General features: G+C 47.7%; 1 protein-coding gene across 1 annotated transcript; it reads left to right on the plus strand.

The window, feature by feature from the left end:
* Positions 1-607: 607 nt before the first annotated feature.
* On the plus strand, positions 608-8,967 carry LOC127300433 (uncharacterized). The gene is made up of 2 exons (XM_051330538.2): positions 608-1,935; positions 8,753-8,967. The coding sequence occupies exon 1, from the start codon at positions 671-673 to the stop codon at positions 1,919-1,921; it is 1,251 nt and encodes a 416-aa protein (XP_051186498.1). The 5' UTR covers positions 608-670; the 3' UTR covers positions 1,922-1,935; positions 8,753-8,967.
* The last annotated feature ends 4,409 nt before the right edge of the window (positions 8,968-13,376 follow it).

The raw sequence follows: 13,376 nt of genomic DNA on the forward strand, positions 1-13,376 counted from the left end.
TGATCTATATTTCAGCAGGTTTGCTAATTTTTAGTAAACTGAGAGCTTAGCCGTTGAATCGTGCCAAGATTTGTGCATCGTCTTCTACCTTGAGCACATCGAGCGGGAGGAGGGAGGGGGCGGGGGAATGTCCGCCGAGCCGGAGCTCGTGGCTGGCCGCGTCGGAGACGACGACGACGAGGATGGACCCTAGGGTTTAAGGTACGGGTGTGGGTGCCGGCGCCGGAGAAGAATGGAGCGGGTCTTAGAGGGATTGCCGGGGCGGCAGTAGACTGGTGGAGGGGGAGTTTGGGGCAGGGCGGGGCGGCGAGGTGCGCGGCAGCGCGCCGGCAGCGGGTGGGGTGGACGGCGGTTGACGACGGCAGAAGGTGGAGAAGAAGGCCAATCTAGTGAGAGTTAAAAGAAGCCAAACCATTTTCCCTATTCCTCCATTCCAAAAAAGAAAAACTGCTCAACTCTGCAAATTTAATGTATGTACGATTATCTGTTCTTACGGGAGCATTTCTGCTCAGTGGTTTCTCAAATGATAGCGTAGCTTTTCTTCCGAAAAGCCCGAGCCCAGTAAAAAATGCCCCTTCCTGCTACCGTCCTATGCTACTGCTCCTCCGTCGCACTATAATCCACGACCGGGGCAAGGGGCTCTCTCTCTCTCTCTCCAGCAACAGCAGCAATGGCGGGGAAGAGCCGGGAGAGGAGCCCGTCCTCTGCTCCGTCCACCTCTGTCCCGGCGCTGTCGGGGGCGGCGATCGATGTCCTCCATGGGGACGACCTCCGCGAAATCCTCCGCCGCCTCTCCCTCGCCGACCTCCTCCGCGCCGCCCTTACCTGCCACCGCTGGCGCCGCGTCGCGGCACGTTGCCTGCCCCGCGCCCCTCCCCTCCTCGGCTACTTCTTCCACCCCGTCAACACCCCTCCCCCGCCGCCCAGCCGACCCCCGCCAACCCACTACGACGCCGTCTTCGCGCCCCTCGACCCCTCCTCCCCGCACCTCTCCCTCGACTTCGCCCCGGAAGCCTCCCGCTTCGAGCTCTACGACTGCCACCAAGGCCTCCTGCTTCTCGAGCCGACCGTACCACTCCCCAAGTCCATCATCCCCCGCATCCTCGTCCTCGACCCCGCCTCGCGCCGCAGCGTGCTCCTCCCGCCGCCGCCGCGCGACACGGTCCCCGACGACCGCCGCTGGCGCAGCTCCAGGTACTACATCGGCTCCGCGCTGCTCTCCCGCGCGCACCCCAGCAAGCTCTGCTTCGAGGCCGTCTGCTTCGCCATCGACGACGGGCACCCGCGCGCCTGGGTCGCGTCCGTCGACAGCGGCGACTGCAGCTGGCGCGCGCTCGCTCGGGACATGCAAGTCCTGGTCGACTTCGACCCCCACTGGTTCAAGCGCAGCTGCGTGCACGCCGCCGGGAAGATGTACTGGCACATCTGCAACTCCGGCCGCGTGCTCGTGCTCGACCCTGCCACGCTGCGCTTCTCCTACCTGCTGGCGCCCGCGGAACTGGCGGACAACTTCTGCACGTACCGCATCGCGGAGACGCCGGAGGAGGGGCGGCTCTGCATCATGGCCATGGCGAGCCGTGCGAAGCAGCTGCAGCTCTGGGTGCGCGGCGAGGACAGGCGCAGCGACAACGGGTGGCTTCTGGAGAAGGATATCATGGACATGCGCGTGGTGTGGGACGCGGTGCCAGGCCTGCCCACGGACTGGGCGAAAAGGGTCTTCAACGTCTGGCCCAGCGACATGGACGCCGGCCGCACCGGCAAGGTCTTCATCCAGACGTTTGGATACGGCCGCTACTCGTTACATCTCGACACCGGCAAGATGGAGCGCCTGGAGACCAAGGATGGCAAGGAGTACGGGCACCCGATCTACGCCTACTTCCTCGCCTGGCCGCCTGCATTCCTCGCTGCAGATCAGTACTGAGTTCCCGTTAATTGGTAAAACCTCACCTCCTGTTTCCTCTTCAAGTTTTCGTAATGCCATTGTTGTTCATACACGCATGTTGCTTACTCATGTGATTAATTTCTCAGATCACATGCCTTTGAGTAGTTTATTGCACTAGATTTGGAGCTGTTTACTAGTGTTCGTACCACGTGTTTCCATTTATTCCAGGATATGCAAAATTATTAGGATTTCATGTTGCAAGATAGATAGCTAGGGTACTGAAGCAATTGGGATCAAGCTGGCAAGGAATGTAAAGCAAACATTCCAAATTAAATTTCCGCTTTAGAAGTTCTGGTCACACTTCCTGTAGGTTTGAGATAATACTGAATATGTTGGTGGTAGAAGATGTAATAACATACCAGTACTTTCTCTACTTGGTTCATAGTCCTTGGCTGGAGTAGACCACTTGTTCTTCTTTCAAGTTAGCTTAGCTATCTTCAGAGTTCTAAAATGCAGGGGTTGTTCCATATTGTTTTGAAAACAGGGGTGATTAGTTGTTAACTTGACTGAAGGTAAAATTTCGTTCCATGGAGGTAAAATGTGTTAGAGCTCAGCATGTTTTATCATTGCAACAGTTTGTGTACAATATCTGTGCTTCTTAGCTTCCCATGGGAATTTGCACCTTGAATTTTCAAAGGAATCAAATATTGTTATTTGCTATGGTCCTTGATAACTAGAACGAAGAAAACAAACATGTCTACTTACCGTGCCAAGTGATATCACCCACTAACGATCAGCTATACTCAGTAAAAAACAGACTAGAAATAACCACGACCCTGTGTTTCCTAACCTTTGATCACTCTCAAGATCACAGAAATCTGGAAGGAATATTATTGGTGTGGAACTTTATGATGTTATTTATATATGCTGTTTGTCATCTAATTAACGGTGAAGTACTACCTTTGTTCCCTGGAAGTACCTTATATTTTGAGATTTTGATTCGTTGAAATCATTATGGCAACAGTCATTTTATTTACTTATATGAAGCAGCACAAAGTTGTGGAGGAACAGCTCCACCGTGTTGCTACAATGTGGACAGCACAAATGTTGAAGGAACCGCTTCAACGTGCTGCGCTAGATATCGCTCTAGGGGCGTAAGCTAGATATCGCTCTAGGGGCGGGGCTGTCAAGAGTTCAATCCAAACTCTCAACACAAGATCTAATCCAAGATCTTAAAAACAAGAACAGAAAGTTCTCTTTATTGATAGGTAGATGGTACATAGTCTGGTTACATATGTAGAGGCTGGACCTCTATTTATAGGCTGCATGAGCCTTCTCTCCTTAGCTCTACTCATAACTAGAGTGTTCTAGAGGACACTACATAAGCCAGGAAAAGAGATACAAATATTCTAGTTACAACATATAGCTAGAACATGCTAGAAACTACTACAACATATGTGACTAAAGGATTCTATTTCCTAGAATATAGTAGAAGTGTGTAGAAGCTAGTACTGGATCTTACTTCTGTTTTATTTTAATTTATTTTCTTTACTGTCCCTCATCATCCTCCCCTGGTTGTTTAGAACTCGTCCTCGAGTTATCTTCATAAAGTGCTTGTTCTGGATGATAAAGGGCCAAGTCTGCCACATTGAATGTGTGAGATATGCCCATCTCCGGGGGAAGATCTATCACATATGCGTTATCATTTATCTTTCTTAGAATAGAGAAGGGTCCATATTTTCGTTGCCTAAGCTTTCCTTTAACGCCTAGAGGAAGTCTTTCTTTTCGGAGGTATACCATCACTTTATCACCAACTTGGAATGATTTCAGCCTCCGTTTGCAATCAGCCAACTGTTTATACTTCTGATTTTGTGCCTCCAAGACACCGCGGATTTCTTCAAATAGTTTTGTGTAGTTCTCAGCAAAGGACAAGGCTGCTTTTGAGCTTCCTTTTGATGGTAGCTTCAACAGATCCACCACATGTGTTGGAACTTTAGTGTAGACAATAGAGAATGGACTCCTTCCTGTTGATCTATGGTTGGAGTTGTTGTAGGAGAATTCAGCAAGAGATAAGGCTAAATCCCATTGTCCCTTTTTATCGCCACAAATGCAACGGATCAGATTACCCAAAGACTTGTTCACCACTTCTGTTTGGCCATCTGTTTGTGGGTGAGCTGTAGTAGAAAATTTTAACTCAGTGTTGAATTGCTTCCACAAAGTCATCCAAAATGCAGCAAGGAACTTGCTATCACGGTCTGAAACAATGGACCGTGGAACCCCATGAAGTCTGACCACTTCTCGGAAGAATAAATTTGCAACATGACGAGCATCTGTTGTCTTGCGGCATGGGATGAAATGAGCCATTTTGGAGAATCTGTCCACCACCACAAACACAGCATCATTCCCGCGCCTTGTTCTTGGCAAACCCAATACGAAGTCCATAGAGATATCCTCCCATGGAGCCTCAGGAATAGGCAAAGGCATATATAACCCTGAGTTTTGGATCTGTCCTTTGCATGTTTGACATATGGGGCATCGCTGAACAAACTTTCCAGCATCTCTCTTCAATTGTGGCCAATAGTAACGAGCCTCTAGATTAGCGATAGTCTTGTCACGTCCCACATGGCCACTAAGATCACTTGAATGGAGCTCTCTAATCAACTTGTCACGTAGAGAACTTCTTGGGATGCATAACCGATCACCCTTGAAGAGATAACCATCTTGCACTAAATAGCCGTCGCCTAATGGTTGGTCTCTTAGGTGCTTTACCCAAACATGGCCAAAGTCTTCGTCCTCTTCATACAACTCTTTTATTTGATCCATGCCCGGAAGTTCAGCCTCAAAAGAAGTCAAGAGGCATGCACGACGACTCAAAGCATCGGCGACTCTGTTGGTTGTTCCAGATTTATGCACAATAAGGTAGTTAAACCTCTCTAAATATGCTGCCCATCTTGCTAGCATGCGATCCACATGCTTTTGATTTCTAAAATGCTTCAAGGATTGATGATCACTGTAAACAATGAACTCCTTAGGCAGCAAATAGACTTCCCAAGTCTTTAAAGCCCGGAAAACAGCATATAATTCTTGCTGATAGGTACTCCACTTTTGTCTTGCTTCGCTTAGCTTCTCACTAAAGAATGCAATGGGTTTTCGTTCTTGAGATAGAACAGCCCCAATGCCTACTCCGCTTGCATCGCACTCTAGCTCAAAAGTTTTAGTGAAATCGGGTAGTACTAAGACGGGAGCTTGTGAGAGTTTTTCCTTTATCTCCTTGAAACTAGTTTCAGCAGATTCGTTCCATTGGAACTTTCCTTTCTTTAGGCATTCAGTAATTGGTGCCATGATGGTACTGAAATTTTTCACAAACCGCCTATAGAAAGTTGCAAGACCATGAAAACTTCTCACCTCAGAAATAGTCTTTGGAGTTGGCCATTCTTTGATTGCTTTAACTTTAGAGTCATCAACGTGAATGCCCTCACGTGTTATGACAAAGCCCAAGAAAATAAGTTTTGTTTGAAGGAAAACACACTTCTTCAGGTTGACATAGAGTTCGTTCTCCTTTAGTACACATAGTACCTTACGGATGTGATGCAAGTGTTCATCTTCATCCTTGCTATATATCAGGATGTCATCAAAATAAACCACAACAAAGCGGGATAAGAAGGGTCGAAGTACCTGGTTCATCAAGTGCATGAAGGTACTTGGTGCATTAGAGAGTCCAAATGGCATCACCATCCACTCAAACAACCCTTCCTTTGTCTTAAAAGCTGTTTTCCATTCGTCCCCGGGTCTAATGCGAATTTGATGATATCCGCTCTTTAAATCGAGCTTTGTGAATACTCTTGCACCACTAAGCTGATCTAGCATATCATCCAAACGGGGAATAGGAAATCTGTACCTTATGGTGATCTTGTTGATAGCTCTACTATCTGTACACATGCGCATAGATCCATCTTTCTTTGGTGTGATCAAAGCTGGTACGGCGCATGGACTAATACTCTCTCGAATGTGCCCTTTATGCAGCAACTCCTCCACCTTTTCCTTGAGTATATCATGCTCTTTTGGGCTCATTCGGTAGTGTGGCAGATTAGGTAGACTTGCTCCCGGAATGAAGTCAATTCGATGTTGAATTCCTCTCATTGGCGGTAGGCCTTGTGGCTCTCCAAGTATGCTCTGAAATTCATCTAGTAGGTCATGTACCTTTGCTGGAATCTCAACCTCCGGTTGCACTTCTCCTTTCACAACAAGTGCAGCACACATATTTGCCTCTTTCAAGTCTCCCATAAACTCATTAGAGGTGTGAGAAATAGTTAACATACTCTTCCCCTCCTCTTTGGAGCTATTACGATCTGATTGGTTGGGTAGAATGATGATCTTTCTCTTGTTCCAAGTGAACGAGTACGAATTTTCTTTCCCCCTATGTGTGGTATCCACATCAAACTGCCAAGGTCTCCCAAGAAGAACATGGCTGGCATCCATATCAACCACATCACATAGTACATTTGAGCGGTAGTACTTGCCCAAAGAGAGTGGCAGGTTGCATTGTTTGGTGACCCTCATATTCACCCCTTTCTTGATCCATCCAATAGTGTATGGGTTTGGGTGATCATGAGTCTCAAGTTTTAAATGGTTCACCAAATTTTGGGAGATGAGATTCTCGCAGCTGCAACTATCAATTACTAATTTGCATACCTTGCCATTCACCGTGCATTTGCTCTCAAATATTTTCTTCCTTTGTGTGTTGTCGGGCTGCGGCGTTGAGCACAAGAGGCGTTGAATCACACATACCACCTCTTCTCCCTCTTCTTCACAAATATCTTGTCCTTCTACATCTTCAGATTCATATTCTTCATCATCTTCACCATCATGGATTGTGGTGTTGACAAATTTCCTCAATGGGCATTTGCTAGATACATGTCCCTCTTCACCGCATTTATAACACTTTATCATAGGCTTAGTCCTGCTTTTACCACCAACTTGTTTTGGGGCAGGTTGTTTTTCCTTGGGTTGGGTGGTCTTTTCTTCCGCTTTATGGGAGTTACTCCTAGGTGAGGCTTCCGTATGAGAATATGGAGCCTTACTTGCCTTTCTTGTTTTTACCAACCTCTCGGCCTTTAAGGCTAGAGCTTGTGCTTGATCAAGGGACCAAATTTGCTGCATCATTAAACGATCCTGGATAACATCACTGAGACCATTGATGTACCTTGCAACTTGTTGATCTTCTGTTTCAGCAAGGTTGCACCTCACTTGTAGCCTTAGAAACTCCTCTGTATATTCTGAAACAGTCCTATTTCTTTGGGCACAATTCTGGAACTGAATAAATAGGATCTGATCATAATCTGCAGGCAAAAATCTCCCCTTTAAAAGGTTCTTCATTTGCCGCCAAGATCGCACACGAGGTTCTCCTCTGAGTCTGCGGTCTTCTTGAAGGCGATGCCACCATGCACCAGCTCCTCCTTTCAGCTTGTATGCGACCAAAGAGACTCTACGGTCTTCTGGAATATTCATGACCTCAAAGAAAGTCTCCACCTCGTACAACCAATCAAGGCACCCTTCAATATCAACATTTCCATTGAAAGTAGGGATCTCAGCTTTCACCTTGTATGTATCCCTCACATACGTAGTGTTGGGTACTCTTGGATGTGCATAGAGGTCAGGTTCTTCAAGGCCCTCATCATTTTCTTCATCTTCAGAAATTTCATCATAAGTTGGCCTTCTTGAGGTACGCTGAACAATATGTGGTTGAGGTGTTTTTGCTCTAAGATGACCTCCCTTCCTTCTCCGCTGAGCATCTTCTCCATCCTTTGATGATTCTTCATCATTGGCAGTAGGAGGAACACCCTTTCTGATCATCTCAACTAGCTGATCAAATCTCCGGTTAAGATCTTCACGCAACGCTTGGATTTGTTGTTCTGCAGCATCCATTCTCTTTCCCAACTCCTCCATTGCTTGCTGCAGCTTGCTCTCAATGAGGGAACCAGCAACTTGAACGGATCAGCAGGGCTCTGATACCACCTGAAGCAGCACAAAGTTGTGGAGGAACAGCTCCACCGTGTTGCTACAATGTGGACAGCACAAATGTTGAAGGAACCGCTTCAACGTGCTGCGCTAGATATCGCTCTAGGGGCGTAAGCTAGATATCGCTCTAGGGGCGGGGGCTGTCAAGAGTTCAATCCAAACTCTCAACACAAGATCTAATCCAAGATCTTAAAAACAAGAACAGAAAGTTCTCTTTATTGATAGGTAGATGGTACATAGTCTGGTTACATATGTAGAGGCTGGACCTCTATTTATAGGCTGCATGAGCCTTCTCTCCTTAGCTCTACTCATAACTAGAGTGTTCTAGAGGACACTACATAAGCCAGGAAAAGAGATACAAATATTCTAGTTACAACATATAGCTAGAACATGCTAGAAACTACTACAACATATGTGACTAAAGGATTCTATTTCCTAGAATATAGTAGAAGTGTGTAGAAGCTAGTACTGGATCTTACTTCTGTTTTATTTTAATTTATTTTCTTTACTGTCCCTCATCATTATATGTATTGGGAATAGCAGTCTAGTTGTAGATGGGTTCTCAGTTTAACCATTTGATACATCACTCTTCTCGTAGTTCTCAACAATTATCAGTTCATCTGAGTATGTATGATCTCCCAGAAAGCGCTTCCTAAAAATATTTTATTGGAAGAGTGACTACTCATGCTTGTATGAAATTGTTTTGCACATGAGCTTAAATTTTCTGCTAAAAATCATTTTAGTTTTTTTACGGTCCAGTTTAGTTTTTGTCCAGTTTGTTCACAGTGCTCTTATGTTTTGATCACTACAGCAAATTTGGTGGTTCATGATTCTTTCATTTCTGTGATTCAGGGTGCTGAGTCCGCAACTTGTCTGTGAAGTCAACTTTCGGTCAAAGTTCCATCTTCAGCTTCACCCAGCGTAAGAGGAAGAAGTCCAGATGATATTTGCAAAAGACTATTTATGCCTCTTTGTTTTGACTGATACCCTGTGTCGTTAATTTGTATGGTTGTGTGATGGGCGACCAAGTAACTCTTATTTGTATTTGTGGGACTGTCCTTAGAGCATCTCCACTAGTCCCCCCGAACAGGCCCCCGGCGAGCGTTTTTTCCATCCGGACGGCGTAATTCGGCCCAGTCGCGCCCCCGGTTCCTCGTTTTCGTCCGGATTTGGCCCTTCATCCATCCGGCGAGCCCACGCCATCCCCGGCCCCCCAGGGAGCGCTCGGGGAGTCCGGACGAAACGAAAGCGCGCGTGGCCCCAACTTGTCGGCGACAATGGACTGGGTTTGTACGGCAATACCCTCGTCTTCCCGATCTACGGCAATACCCTCGTCTTCCCGATCTACGGCAATACCCTCGTCGAACGAAAGCTTTGAACTCTCAAGTGGTGCAACATAGATAGATTATATATATTTCGAATATAATTGGAATGAACATAAAAATTACATATAAAAACTTTAAAACAAACTTAAACTACTTCTTCTTCCTCGATGGCCCCGCCTCATCGTCGGGGCGGCGACGCTTCCGGCTCGTCACCTCCTCGTCGGAGGAAGTTGGGTCCTCCTCCTCGTCAGTGTCCTCAGCCTCTTCGTCGTCCTCCTCCTGCTGCTCCTCCTCCTCTTCCTCGGCCTCTTCGTCGGCCTGCTCCTTGGCCTCTTCGTCGTCCTCCTCGTCGTCATCCCATGCGTCCTCCTCCTCGTCGTCATCCCATTCGTCCTCGCTGGCCGGCGGGGGGGAATCGTCGCTGCTGGACGATGCAGCTTTATCCCACCAATGGCGCCATCCAGGCGGCTTCCCCTCGCTGTCGGTGTCCGATGGCCAAGAGAGATCGCTCATGGTTGACGGAGGATGGTGAGGAGAGAACAGATGAATGGCGTCGGCCGTCGTAAACCGTATATGTAGGTCTCTCGACGAAGAGAGCGGCGGTTGCTCTTCCGCGGAGTTCGTGCTCCATTACGGCGGTTCTCGCATCGAGGCCACTTCGGCCGTTCCCGACGAGTCGTTTGGGCTCTCCAGACCACTTTGCGACGGTTCAATGCGTCGAGGGCACTCCGACGATTGCCCTTCCCGGTGACTACGCCGTCGCTATGCACGCGGTGGGTGCGCGACCATGGGCTCGCGGCTGGGAAAATGGGCCTCCCCAGGCCACAAAATACATCCATCCGGCGATAACTAACGCCGGATTTCGGCCTGGGGAGCCCCAACGGCTGGGGATGCTCTTAGTTTTAACTTGTTGCGTGATGAACATTGCTGCTTAGTTTGAGTTCTACGCTAGATCCTCATTTGTGTAGCTTATCTTGCTAGATCCTCATTTGTGTAGCTTATCTTCTGCATACATCTAGAACTTGTAAGAGAAAGTTGCTGTTGTTTTAATCCTCCCGTGCACGAACACAATCCGAGTTCAAAGTTTGAACAATACAACTTGGAGGGTATTGTTGCAGCCAAGTTTTGCTAAACCATGTGCAACCCTAGTTTTTTTTCCAAGAAAGAGTATATATTACTATCGCGAAGATACCAATTATACCCAGCCTTTGTAACAATACATTGCCCTATCAGCATTACGGTCTCTTTACAGTGTTCCATTCCTTGAAAAAGCAGTACTACCACCATCAGAAATTCAGCTTCTCCAAAAACGATGCCTTCAACAAGAAAAACAGTGCATAAACATCGTCATCATCGGATCAAAGATCTTAAGTTTTCACCTGTTCTCGCTCATAAAACAATATTTTCCACAAGGCCATTGCTAGACACAACAAATTGAGGCTAGGTCTTAGATATTCACCCTGCAAGACGTCACATAACACCAAGCTAATGCCCCGCCACCACAAAGACTATAACCACCATTGTTAGTCCACAAATCCTTTTCAATGACATTCTCCGCCAGCTGACTCCACCATGAAACGAGAAAACGTGCTTTATGATGGTAAAGAGCTTCACAGTGTTCCCTCTGAAACAAGACGGCTAGAGAATAGTCATGTTTGAGCATCAAAAAATGTTTTTTCGTGGGACACAAAAAATGTTCATTTTTCGTGAAAACTTGTGTTGCATGCAATTTTTTTTTGACATTTTAAAATATGTTTTCACACAATGGATTCATATGCATCCACGAGCCGAATTGGTTTTCGTTGTAATAACATTTTGCATTGAAGGATGCCTTTGAATGTGAGGCACATGTAGCTGCTTATGCTCACTGGATTTGAACTTGTGAGCTCTCCATGAATGCGAAGCATATGTAGGTAGCTGCATGCATATGCTGACTGGATTCGAACTTGCGAGACCCTAATGTTTTGGGGAGAAATGGGGGAGAAACAGCAACGTTGCAAGAGATCATGTGAAGCTGTACTGGGTTTGCTCGTCCGACTGGGGCAGGCGAAACTGAGGCAGGGATACAGTTTCCTGTTTGGTGTAAATTTCCACTTTTCCATGCACGGTACAGTAATAGCGTGCGCCTAGGTGCTGGCTACTGTGATGGCAGCGGCAAAGCTGGGGGAAAGGCACAGAGTTTGTTGTCTCGGTGCTAGTACAAGACCGCTGGACAGTAGGCTGACCGCAAGGCAAAACATGGATGCCCAGCAAGTAACCAGCACGGTGTTGTCAGGCATCGACCGAGCAGTTTCTTTTTCATCTTGTTGTCTGGTGCAGGTTCGCCAGGGTGACCCAAGTTGGTCGTACCGCCTCTCAACGCCTGTGCCACGGCTCAAAATGTGGTGGAGTTGGCCAAATGGGACCGGAATTAAGCAAGTGAGTATCTTGATCAGTTATTTCTTTAGAGCATCTCCACTCGTCTCCCCGAATAGGCCCTCGGTGTGCCATTTTTTTATCCGGACGACGAAAAATAGCCCAGCCGCGCTCCCGGTTCCTCGTTTTTCGCCGGATTTGGGCTTTCATCCATCCGGCGAGCCCACGCCAACCCCGGCCTACCGGGGAGCGCTCGGGGACTCCGGACGAAGCGAAAGCGCGCGAAACGCCGAGAAATCTCTCCCGCGCTTTCGTTTCGTCTTCGCCGCAGAGGTGGCCCCGACCGGTCAGCGACACGCGCATCGTCTTCCGCACACGCATCGTCTTCCGCGCGCAGTAAAGGCTCAAGCCGGTCAGCTCACCGCGGACGCGTCGCATTCCACGCGGCATTAATCGCCGGCACCAGCCGCGCCTATATACGCCGCTCCGCTCGCCGTGACGCGTATCCCTGCTCCACTCTCCCTTCACTCTCCCGATCCATGGCGTTCAACGACGAAGACGGCGCAGCCAACAACGGCTTCCCCCGCCGGTCGCTCCACGCGTGGGAGGGGCACCTCCTCCACCAGGCGGGGTACCCCTGCCCGCCGGACACGAGGCCTCCCGGCGGCGGGTGGCGGCTAAGTGCTGGCGGCGTGCCAATCCCGCCGCCGCCCCAGGGCCACGCCCTCGACGCCGCCATCGAGGAGGCTCAGATGGCGATGACGGAGGAAGAGCGCGCTGATGTCTACGCACGCTTCTATTCCTGTAGACAGTGTTGGGCCTCCAAGAGCAGAGGTTTGTAGAACAGCAGCAAGTTTCCCTTAAGTGGATCACCCAAGGTTTATCGAACTCAGGGAGGAAGAAGTCAAAGATATCCCTCTCATGCAACCCTGCAACCACAAAGCAAGAAGTCTCTTGTGTCCCCAACACACCTAATAGGTGCACTAGTTCGGCGAAGAGATAGTGAAATACAAGTGGTATGAATGAATATGAGCAGTAGTACGGCACCAGAAAAGTGCTTGCTAGCGTGCAGTTGATGGTAGTAATATTGCAGGAAGTAAACATGCAGTAGAACAGTAAACAAGCAGCGATAGCAGTATTTAGGAACAAGGCCTAGGGATCATACTTTCACTAGTGGACACTCTCAACATTGATCACATAACAGAATAAATAGATAGATGCTAGACTCTACACCCTCTTGTTGGATGATGAACACCACTAACTGTGTAGGATTACACGAACCCTCAATGCCGGAGTTAACAAGCTCCACAATATTCAATGTTCATATTTAAATAACCTTAGAGTGCATAACAGATCAACATAACCAAACCAAGTACTAACATAGCATGCACACTGTCACCTTCACACTACGAAAGGAGGAATAGATCACATCAATACTATCATAGCAATAGTTAACTTCATAATCTACAAGAGATCACAATCATAGCCTACGCCAAGTACTACACGATGCACACACTGTCACCATTACACCGTGCAGGAGGAATAAACTACTTTAATAACATCACTAGAGTAGCACGCAAATATATTGTGATACAAAACACATTGCAATCATAAAGGAATATAAATAAGCACTTCACTATGCCATTCATAACAGCGAATAAGTATGCTGTGAAATATAGCCTAAGAGACCCACACGGTGCACACACTGTTACCTTTACACACGTGGGACAAGGAGTCTCCGGAGATAACATAAGTAAAATCCACTTGACTAGCATAATGACATCTAGATTACAAGC

The sequence above is a fragment of the Lolium perenne genome, chromosome 5 (assembly GCF_019359855.2).
Source record: "Lolium perenne isolate Kyuss_39 chromosome 5, Kyuss_2.0, whole genome shotgun sequence".
NCBI lineage: Eukaryota > Viridiplantae > Streptophyta > Magnoliopsida > Poales > Poaceae > Lolium > Lolium perenne.